Genomic DNA, 12,224 nt, shown 5'->3' with positions numbered 1-12,224 from the left:
TCTCTGAAATCAGAGTAAGTCCTAGGTCTAAAGCTGGAAGGAAGCTGAGAAGCCATCCCAGCCAACTCTCATATTTTACAGGTGAGGAACCTGAAGCCCACAGAGGTCAAGGGACTTCTCCAAGGTCACACAGGTAATAAGTTTTAGAGGTAGGCTTTGAAATTCCACAGCCAATTTTTTTTCCTATGTTATCAAAATGAATGAGTTTGCTACAGAGAGAGTTCATATAACCAGAAGAGACATAGGATCAATCCATCAACTAGAACCATTTATTAACTTCCCACTATCAAGACTGGACCCTCAGAGAACATCTATATTAAATAGTTAAGGAAAGAATAAGAAACCAGTGGAGGAACCAAAAACAGATGGGAAAAGAAATAAGAGAAAAATCAGTTGAAAGGGATCTCAGTGGCCAAGTAGTCTGACCCATTCCCAAAAGAAATCACCATATAACATATCCAGCAAGTGGTCATCAGAAGAGTATATCTGTCTGAAGCCAAAGGGAGATAGAACATCCAAGAGGAAGGGTGATCAAAGAATCATAATTGAACAGGAGGGGCACAGGTAAAGCATTCCATCTCTCACCACAATTAATGTAATCACAGAAGGCCCAGACACCTCAATTAACTTCATTAGTCAATCAACAAGGACCATTAAGTTTTAAAATAAGACATAGTTACATTCCATACCTTTATGGTGCCAATGCCCCTCTGATCAAATCATAGACACAACCAATCAATAGGAGGTGTTAAGGAATTTTCCTACAATTGTGTCAATATGTCCTCAATCAATTAAAGAGGATTATAGACTTTCGCCACTAAACCAAAGTCTATAACAGCAACACTAGAAATATTTTACAATAAAAATTCATACCCATTGGGTTTATGATTAATAACAGCAAGTCAGTCTAGTGTTGAAGGACCCCAAGTTAAGGAACTGAGGATTCCAGTTCGAAAGGTAGAGACAGAGGGGCAGCTGGGTGGCTCAGTGAGTAGAGCACAGGCCCTAGAGTCAGGAGGACCTGAGTTCAAATCTGGCCTCAGACGCTTGACACACTTACTAGCTGTGTGACTTTGGGCAAGTCACTTAACCCCAATTGCCCTGGCTTTCCCCCTCCAGAAAAAAAGTTAGATACAGAGACCCAAGAGGCAATTGGATATGGGTGGGAAGGAAGGGATTACTCTCTCACCTTCCTATCCCTGTCACATTTCATCAGAGACACTAGGTTAGTATCAATTAATACATGCAGCTAGGATCAGAGAAACTTGACCAATAAAGAGACAATCCCCCAACCAGCAGCAGAGAGACGCATGGAAGACAAAGAGATGTGGAGGCATATTCCTCCAAGGGGAGCTGCATGAGTATCCTATGAAAAAAGGACTTCCAGTACCTGGAGTTTTTGAGGAATAACACCTTCCAGAGTATATGACTGCCATCCCACACACACATACACACCATGGTTAAGAACATTGCCAGGTACTGACTATGGAAAGGCATAGACCCTCAGAACCCAGAAGAGAATTCCACACTTAAGGGACTCATGAGGACTCCATGAAGGGAAAAAGGATTTCTAGCACCAGGGGTTGTGAGTTTTGCATGTGTGCCTGTTTCATTATTCTTTAACTTTGAACCCACTCTTCTCATGGATGGTATAAGAAAGCAAACCTCAGCTTTGGGATTAAAACCTGTCAATTAGCCAGTATTTTTAAGTACTTGTTATGTGCCAGGCACTGTGCTAGATACTGGAAATACAAATATACTGAATAAAACAATCCCTCGTCAGAACTAACTTACACTCTAATGACAAAAAATGTTTCTGTAATTACTGTTCTTCTAACATCATCTTAGTCAATTCCTTTTCTAAAAGTTAATGAAGTCTATTGGCTGGTTGTTCATGGAAAGTATACTGGTGGGGGCTTGTGAATTATAGTGTCAAAAGTTTGACCTCAAAGAGTTACCCTTAGGCCCCTGAAAACAATAGTAGCCACTCTCTGGGGACTCCAATATGTGAATATCAGTTGAAGAAGAGATCCTATGAGGGGACCATAGATTTAGAGCTGGATAGAACCTTAGAAGTCAGTAAATCCAATCCTCTCATTTTACAGATGAGGAACTGAGGAACAGAGAAGTTAAGGGATTTTCCCAAAATCACACAAGTACCACTTTAAGTAGCAGTCAGGATTCAAAGCCAGGTCCTCTTACTCCAAATCCACTCTTCCCACTGTCCCACAATCAGCAGTGAGAAAAGTTTAGATGAGGTCAAGAAGGATGAGGTTTAAAACAAAAAAAGGCCTTTAGTGATTGATGTCTCAAAGGTCATTGGTAACCTCTAAGAAAACAGAATCAGTAAAGTGGTTGGGTACAAAAGCCAGATTGCAAGAGGTTTAAGAGAGAATGACTGATGAGCAAATGGAGGCAGCAGCTATAATATTGAGCTATTTAGCAGCTATGAAGGAGGACTTGAGATGGTAGATTTGGGAGGGGAGAGGTGAGAAACTTGAGCATATTTATAGGGAGATGAGAAGCATTCAATGAAGAGGAAAGAATCAAGGATATGTTAGCATGAGGAGAGAGCAAGGGAGAGGAAAGGGGAGGGTGGGAAGGTATCAGAGCAAGGACACACCATGGGGAGAGGGAGGACTTTAGTTAGTGTGGCTAGAGAGGAGAGTGTGACCAGAAGTGCTGCTGCATGTTTTCCTATGGACCAAGGGTCCTGAGAGGGCTTGGTGGCCAAAGATGACCACCATATGACATGTCACTGAAGCAAGGAACAGGGGGTGAGAGGAGGGGCCTCAGCCTCAGAAGCCATAGGGAAGAAGCCCTTTCCTTAGCGGGGGGAAGAATTGTACAACACAGTTAAATATATTTTCTGACAGGTATTTTTGGAAATTCAGCCTCCTAAACGACAAACTTCAGAGTGTAAATATGTGAATATCCTTAACACTCTATTTCAGGAAATATGCTCTCCAGAGAACCTGTAAAGTGCCGTAATAAAGCCTGGCCTCACAGAGCACTGCCCATGAGGGCTCTGTGAAGTCAGGTCCCCAGGGGACAGAATGATGCATAATGTCAATTATGGGGGGCAAAGGGGAGAACCCTGGCCCTGACACACAAAAATCAAGACCAATGGAACTGAAAAGTCAACAATAAAGATGGCATTTATATCAAAGCACTTTACAAATGTTGTCTAATTATATCCCAGGGAGGGAGGTGCTATGATTACACCCATTTTACAGATGAAGAAATGGAGGCAAATACCAATGAAGTGACCTGGCCATGGTCACACAGGGTATCCCAAAAGGGCTTAAAGCTGCACAAAGACTTTTGGAACACCTTATCCAGTGAGTCAGCATCAGAGGTCCAATCTGAACACAGGTCTTCCTGAGTCCAGGTCAGAGCTCCCTCCACCTGCCACACCCTCCAGCTGCCAAGTTATCCCATCTGCCTAAGTCAGCTAGCCAAGAAGCACTCAACGTGCTTCGATCCAGGAACAAAGGATACACGATCCTCCCACAGATCAAAATGCCCAGGCCAACTCTTAAACTCCCCTCAGCCACCCTTAAGTTGCACCAAGGCAGAGGCAGTTCATGTTGGCCTTGAAGGACCTGACCGACTGACGTCCTGTGGGAAGTCCAAAGATAGGTGTTTGCTGTATCCATCTGATGCTGCTTGACATCGCAGCCCTGACCTTCCACACTACCCAACAACACACAGAGGGAGCTCAGATCCCAAAGTAGATGAGAGAGAAGACCCCTAGAAAAACTCATGACGTCTTAGCAAATCGGCCCCTTCCGATCCAGCCTCTGATCCTATGGATCCACATTACATGTTTTAGGACAGAATTTCCCCTCCTCTTTGGAATCTATGGCTTCAGGGCCAACAAAAACATGAGGACCAATAGCCAGTAGCTTCCAGATAAATGGCCACTTGTACTGGCGGCCTCCATGAGAAGACTGTGTGGCAGCGGCTTATACTCCTAACTGAACAACTGAAAATTCAAAGGCCACCTTCCCTAGCTGGGATTAAGCCCTGGGGATGCCCTGTAAAAATAAAGGTCCTCTGAAACAATGAATGGTAGCTAAGAAGGCTTTCCTCGGTCAGCGGATGGATGCCTTCACCGTTGTCAGCTAGACAGTGAGACGGGGCTGACGAGCAAGAGGTGTCCCTCTGACCACTGGAACAGACTTGGCCTCTCGGAGGAAGGTGTTACCAAGCCCTGCCAAAGGGGGTGGTCCTTAGGTTACCTGTTATCATGTCATTCAAATGGAACTGTTACATTTCATGCGGACAATGTGGATGTCGTTTAAAGACTGCTTTTCCCACGGAGGCCAATCATGGTTACAAACACATAAGAAGTGGACACTTTTTGTATTCCTAGCCAGGATCCTCAGATGAGAGATTTAGAGCCAGAGGGAACCTTCCTAGAAGCCATCTCTCTCAGTCCCCTTATTTTACAGGTGAGGAAACTGAGAGGCAAAACAATTTGCTAAGACTTGCCCAGCTATTAGGAATCAGACAGCATTTGAACCCAGGCTCTAAGTCAGGAATTCTGCCACTATAACACAATGCCTCTTTTAAAAAGGCTAAGAAGAAGGGGTTTTTTTCTGCCTAGGAAACCTTCCCGAATTAGCTGTTGACAGCAAGAATTGTCTGGTCACCTCTCCCCACAAGTACTCTGAAAGTTTTTGCCTGAACCTCCTCATTACTGGGTGCACAGACCTTGGTCTCCATTGGAGCCTGGTATATCTTGACCTATTGTCAGGTAAGGATGCTTTCCCAAGCCCAAATTTCAAGGCCACCAAGGGAAAAAATGTAATTAAATAAGGCACTGGACTTGGAGTCAGGGAGAGCTTTGTTCAAATCCTGCCTCACACATTCAGCTGTTATGTGACCCTGGTCAAGTCACTAAAGGGGAAAGGAGAGGAGAAGGAGGAAGGGAATGAGGATTTATTAAGTGCCTTCTATGTGCCTGGCACTGTGCTAAATACTTTTATAAATATGATCTCATTTGATCATCACAGCAGCCCTGTGAGGTTTTTATTGTTTATTATTATTATCTTAATTTTACAGTTGGTGAAACTGAGGCAATACAAAAGTTAAGTGACTTGCCTAGGGTCACACAGCTCTCAAGTGTCTGGGGCTGCATTTGAACTCAGGTCTTCCTGATTCCAGGCCCAGAGTTCTAGCCACTGAGCCAATCATGCCTATCTATGGCTCAGTTTCTTCATCTACGAAATGGGGATTAACTCACTCCTTACTAAATTCCCTACCAGCTCTGAATCCACGATCCTATGACCCAGGGTGGGGAGACCTCCCCAGAGCAGGTGGGACAAACTGTCCTGATACCAGATCACTCTGCCAAATTCCCCAGGGCCCAGTCAATGGCAGCTTCCTCTCTCCCCTCCTCCAAGTGTGGGTAACCACATGAGCCACCAGCCAAAGCCCTCCAGAGTAATCTAACCAGACCGTCTATTTCTAGATACTTCCAGAACCATGTTCACTCATGTAGGTCTCCAACCACCCTTCCCCCAACTCCCTGGGGTGTAGGAGAGGAGCAAGAGGAGAACCAAGACTCCTGGATGCTCTTGTCAAAACAGGCCACTTCAGAGCAAACAGCAGGACCCAGGATGAGAACGAACTGGGCGTTCTTGACAACACCTCCACAAGCCAGATGGCTTCTGCCACTCACCAAGAACAGAAGATGGCTCCCCTGGCTGACAGTCCCAGGCACAGAACCAACCCAAGCACTGAGAAGGAATGCTTCCAGAGTCCAAGACATATGTGGACACAAGGGAGCAGAGGCCTCTGGGGGCAGATCTGGGACTGCACGTTTGTTCACACTGAAGCCAGGAAGGAAAGCATGTTGTAAAATCCCAGACGCTTAGTTTGAGGTCTGTGAACTTTTTTCCAACTATTTTGACATATTTGACATATTGGCACATTAGCTATTTCAATATTATCAGTTTCCTATGTAATGCTATACATTTTATTACATGCATCTAAAACCATTATTCTGAGGAGGGGTCGATGGGCTTTCCCAGATTACCCAAGAAAGTGAAGAATCCTCATCCTATGGGAGATATAGAAGGTAGGCAGATGATTAGAAGTGCATACACTAAATATGTAAGTGTATGCTTACATTAGGGGTGATAGTAAAGGTATGGGGATAAGTTCAATGTCAGTTTGCAATACACACACACACATATATATATACACTTATACATATAGAATCTGCATAGTTTCTATGTCCCCCACAGTACAAATACATATTTAATTATATGTTAAGCACACACACTTACATACGGAGATACACACACACACACACACACACACACACACACACACACAAGGTTGCTGTGAAGATAAACTGAAATAATGTGTAAAGTGTTTTGAATTTCTTGAAGTGCTGAATAATTACGCTGTTATAAAATTTATTATTAGATTATCAACCAACCTCATACAGTTACTCGCTGTGTGACCCTGGGCAAATAACACAACCTCTCTCGGACTCAGTGCCCTCATCTATAAACCAGAACAATAATGCCCCTGCCTCACTGTTTGGTTGGAAGGATCAAATGAAATGACATCCAACTACATAACGGTCTGCCATTATGATCATAGTTGTTGTCACGGCCGTTATTATTGTGGAGAACCTTAAATGCCAAGGTGCGTGCTGGTATTTTTATTTAAATGAGGCAGTTTTTGTAAAGCAATATTGGGAGAAAAAGGAATATGGAAGAAGGGAGGAAGAAGGGAAGCCATCCCTAGGCTTGGGATGGACCAAGAGACAAGAGAGAGAAGACAATGCCGCTCAACAATTTGGGGGCTTGTTTTCTCAGCCAAGGGAAAATATCTTTCTTTGCCCCAGAAACAGCAGAACGCAAACGGCTCAGAGGAAGCCGATAGACACACTAAGTAACGAAATAATAAGAGAGAACCTAATTGGCCCTGGTGAGTTCAGGTCAGTAGGCCCAGATGCACAATGACTTTGGGTAGTGGGAAAACAGGCAAATGATAAGCCACTCTCTTACATCACACAAAAGAATGCAGAAACCTAGAGAAATCCCTCAGGACTAAGGAAAGACAAAAGCCCCAGCATTCAAGAAAAGGGAGGAGAACAGAGTTGGCCAACTATAGGTCAGTGAGCCAGTGAGTCAATGACCGGAAAGATTCTAGAACAGCTCCTTCCAGATATAATTAGTCAACATTAGGAAGGAGTGATTGTCAAGAACCGAGGAAAGTATCCCCAAGACCAGGCCAGGCCAGACTAACCTTGGAGGCCACAAGCCACAGGCTGGTCAATGAAGCCAATCCTTAGCAAAAGTCTACAATGGGTAATTTGGGTAATGAGGGATGAGTGGTTTGGGAGGAAAAGGGGCATCACAATGAGGTAACATGGATTCAGCAAGAGCAAGTCGTACAAGACTCATCTCAATTCCTTTGACAGGGTAGGTGATGAGCACATTTCCAATTAGCTGCCGAGTCTTGCCTACTGCCTCTCAGTTATCATCTCCCACATCCATACCCTTCCCTCCACTCACAGAGCCATCACCTTGGTTCAGGCCTTCATCTCCTCTCAACTGTACTATTCAATAGCCTTTTAATTGGCCTTTGAGGCTCACATCTCTCCTCTCTCCAGCTCATCCTCCCCACAGCTGTGGAAGAGATTTTCCTGAAGTGCAGGTATGACAGCCTCTCACCACCACCGCCCAAAAAACTCCAGTGGCTCCCTATTGTCTCAAGAGCCAAATATTCACATTTCAGCCTTTCACAAACTGACCCCTGCCTACCTTTATTATAGCCTTGTGAAATATTATTCCCATTTCTGCACTTTATGGTCCTATGCCCCCCCCTCATCCTTCTTATTGACTTCTCAAACTTGAAAAGCAATCTCCCTCCTATCCCCCATGCCTGAAATTCACTCCCTTACTCCTTCCTTGAAGAATTCCCAGTTTCCTTTGAGGCTGAGTTGAAGTGCTATGTTCATCCCGACCTTCACCCCAAGACAAGAGTCTTCAGTCCCTAAATTCTCTGGTATGAATTTTGTGTATATTTGGCTATGTACATGGTACCTTTACCAATAGAATGTAAGCTCCATGAAAGCAGGAACTATTTCCGTCTTGCCTTCTATCTACAATGCCTTCTGCAATGCCAAGCACATAGCAGGCATTTAAGAAACACTTATTCCTTGATTGATTGGACAAGGAGTGGGAGGTCAGAGTAAGCAATTTGATCTCCTATTTTCTTCATTTTCAAAATGGAGAAAAGTGCCTGCTGCTGCCTCATTCCCAAGGGTCTTGTGAAAACAGGTGAGACTCTACGTGTGAACGTGCTCTGTTATCTCAAGGGGAAAGCGACTTTATAAATCCAGCCTATTAAACCAATGTAGTGTATCCTCTATCACCCCTTTGCAGTGACGGCCAGCTCCTTCCCAAGCAGATCTGGTTACAGCTCCGGGTCGGCAGTCCCTTTCTGAACTGGCCTCCTAAATGATATCGCAGATGACGATGCCAGTAACACGATATCGAGGACCAAAGTGCTTATGGGGAAGCAATCAGGAAAATTAAAATAAATTAAGCTGTTCAAAAATAATCAAGTTGTCCACAGAGGCAGAGTGGGAGGTGGGGGAGAGGGAGGCAATTGGGTCCTTCAGTCTCACTGTAATGGACCTTCCTGGTGGCCAGCTGTCCCGGACCCGTCGCTGAGCTGACGAATGCATTCACATTCACCCAATCATCATCACTCAGTAAATGAGGCCCGGCTACCATAGCCTTCTTCTCGGAGCCTTAGATAAATGTTTCTTCAAGGTAGTAAATCATATACCATATGTTAGAAATCACCCCAACATACGTGTAAATGGGAATATACACCCTTTTGTCCTTTCCCAAACAGTGGAAGGGATTTTGGCAGCCTGGCTCCCATTAAAATCAACGGGAGTAACATTTCGAAGTCTCCATGCGGTGTGCCATACCCCCGGGAGTAATATGTCATAGCAATGCTTTTCAAGGGTAAGGGGATAGCTGGTTTTTATTTTTCATTTCTTTTTTTAATGGGTGCTCAAAACAAAGAGAACTGAATTAAGAGTACCTCGCTAAGCAGGCGAGGCACACAAACAGTACTTGGTGGGACAAACTGTCCACTGGAGTTATGTGTAAAGTTATGGGAACACCATTGTGGAGGAGAACAGAGGGCCAGGGAGAGGGCAGGGTGCCTAAGGAGCTCTGGACATCCTGGTAGCTCTGGGAGATTTCTGGCTGCAAATACTTGTGAGGGACTAAATTTATTTAACTCAGCATGTCCCTGGCCTCTGAACAATGATTTCGCTGTAGGGAGACTATAACCACTATCTGGAAAAGCTGATGAAACTCAGGAGATAGAGGCTATCCTAAAAAGGCAGGGTAGCATGGTGATTGGTGCTAGCCCTAGAATCAGGAAGAACCAAGTTCAAATCCTACCTCTAACACTTACCTCAGGCAAGTTAGTCCCTTGCCCTCACCGCACCTCCATTTCCTCAAATGAAAAATGAGAGGGTTGAACTCAGCGGCCTATGAGGCCCCTTGTAGCTCAAAATCTATGATCTATGTCCATCCAGCACTACGCTGTTAAGGTTGCTCCCTCAAAGAGTGAAACACAAAAGAGACTATCAGAAAAGAAAGGAGGCAGAGACAAATGGTAAAACAACAAAAGACAAAAGACAAGAGGAAAGGAAGAGAGAAAGATGATTTTTCATGATATGTCTGCCCTTCTATTCCACATCTAATGAGAGTTTATCCAGCATAGCTCCCTGCCGGGGCATAAAGTGGATTATGGAATTAGATAAATAAAGAGATAGAAACATAGATATATACATAGATACATAGATAGACAGATACATAGATACATAGATATACATAGATAGAAACATAGATACACAAATAGATACATAGATACACACATAAATAGATGATAGATACATACATACATACATAGATACATACATAGATAGAAACATAGATACACACATAGATACATAGATACACACATAGATAGATGATAGATACATACATACATAGATACATAAATACATAGATACATACATAGAAACATAGATGCACACATAAATAGATAGAAACATAGATACACACATAGATACATAGACACATAGATAGATACATGAATAGATACATAGATGGATGGATAGATGGATGATGGATGAATGGATCGATAGATCCACGTATATTTTATTTGTGTATATATCCAAGTTATAAATTACGGAACTTTCCATTCTGCTGTTTCTTCAGGTTTAGTACCTGCATGGATTGTTTTTAGATTAAGACACAAAAGGGGGGCATGAGGCTACCTCTCACAGAGCCCATAAAGCCACTTTTACTAGTGTTAACAGATGTTTCTACACATGTGTTATCTTCACAGCTAGAGGAGAAGCTGCCAGATTAATGTTGTGAGTTAGGACCACAGAAACACATCTCCATGTGAAGTGACACCACAGGGCCTGTGAGTCCCAAGGAAATACATTGGAGGGTGGGAGGTGCCAATCATCAAGAAATCTGTTGCTCTCTGGGACTCCTGGCTTACAAAGACCTAACAGAACCTTGTAGTCTTTTGACAGCTTTGAGACAACAGAACCTATATTCTAGCTAGCCAGAAAAAGTCATTTAAATAGCAAACTACCAACTGACTGTCTAGTGTTCAGAACTCCTCCTTCAGCACTGTTCAGCCAAGTACTGATGTCCCTCCTCAACTGAGGACAGATTTCTTGATGATTCCTACCCCCATCCCCACCCCCACCCTCCAATGTGGTATGTCCCAGCTGGGAAAAGTCTTGGGGCTTGCAGCACATTCTATTTTTTTCTGTTCAGAAGATAGTAGAAGACATCAGCGAGGGCAGGGGCTATGCCTTACCCAGATTTAGCATCCCTCCTCTGCCTCGTTCAGTTTAATTATGTCTGATAACTTTGAATTGAGGTGATATGAGGGAAATGATGTGAACTTCGGGTCAGAAGCATCTAACGCATTCCTCTACCCAGGTGTGTGCATGACCCCCCAACTGTTCTATTCAACCCCCACTCAGGAGGCCCAAGGGTAGAGGATCTCCCCTGGTAACAGCATAAGGGGCTCACTCTAAGACCAAGGAAGGTCATCCACATTAGCAACATGCTCCAGAATTACCCAATTTCTCTGCTGGTTTCTGATATCCCCAACTCCCTGCCAGAACCACAAAGAACCCTAGGAACTGTTTATAGGGGCAGCTAGGGGAGTGCCAGAATTCACAGAGCCAGGAAGCCCTGAGTTCAAAGCTGGCCTCATACTCTCACTACCTACGCGATCTCGGGCAAGTCACTTAACCTCTGTTTGCCTCAGGCTACTCATCTGTAAAAAGGGGATGATAATAATAGCACCTCCCTCCCAGAGTTGTTGTGAGGATCAAATGAGATAATAATTGTAAAGCATCTAGCACAGTGCATGGCACACAGTAGGTACTATATAAATGCTACCCATCATCAATACTTTTTATACCTATTGACCACTTCAAGACAAAAATATGAAAAATGTCAAACACAAGTTTTAAAATGTGAAAACTCTTTCAATGTCTAATCGCTGTCACAGAGGGACCCCACACTAGTCAGTTCCTCCCACCAGACACATCCAGTGTGAGATCCAAAGTTGGGTGTTCCATCCTGATCACCAGATCTCACAGCAGCCAAGAGCCAGGGTCTGGCTGGTCTACAAGTTCCCAAGAACCCCATCCATTGGACAGGGCCCATCACAGCTGGTGCATAAGAAGACATTGGCCCCTAACAAGCCATCACTTCACCACCTAACGAATTCTCCAAGTTAACTTCATTATTCTGGCTATGGAGCCCTGATGAGAATTCTTCATAAAAATCAATATGGTGCAGTGGCTAAAGTCATAGACTTGGAGTCAGGGGATATGGGTTTGAATCTCACCACCAGCACTAGCTGGGAGTTAACCTTTCAGAGCCTCAGTGTCCTCAGATTTCAAATAGGGATCAACATAGTTAATGCTGCCCAACTCCCAGGGTTGTGGAGAAGGAAACATTTTGTAAATATTAAAGTACATCATCATCATTTTATTATATTTTCATCACCATCATCCTCGTCACCATCATCATCCAAGAAGCTTCCATTCATGTCCATGCCAGCAAAACCTCGCCTGACCACATTGCCATTTTCAGGCAATGATATAGGGGGCATTTTCCAGCACA

General features: G+C 43.9%; 1 protein-coding gene across 1 annotated transcript in view; it reads right to left on the bottom strand.

Moving 5' to 3' along the window:
- The window catches only part of ERC2 (ELKS/RAB6-interacting/CAST family member 2), a 254,252-nt gene extending 245,484 nt beyond the window's left edge, over positions 1–8,768 (bottom strand). The window contains exon 1 of the mRNA XM_036739687.1: positions 8,660–8,768. Coding sequence (XP_036595582.1) covers positions 8,660–8,768 — 109 coding nt within the window. The remainder of the gene's footprint in view (positions 1–8,659) is intronic.
- Positions 8,769–12,224: the final 3,456 nt, after the last annotated feature.

This window comes from Trichosurus vulpecula, chromosome 9, assembly GCF_011100635.1.
Source record: "Trichosurus vulpecula isolate mTriVul1 chromosome 9, mTriVul1.pri, whole genome shotgun sequence".
In the NCBI taxonomy this organism is placed as follows: domain Eukaryota; kingdom Metazoa; phylum Chordata; class Mammalia; order Diprotodontia; family Phalangeridae; genus Trichosurus; species Trichosurus vulpecula.
This window is presented reverse-complemented; position numbering and strand designations above follow the sequence as displayed.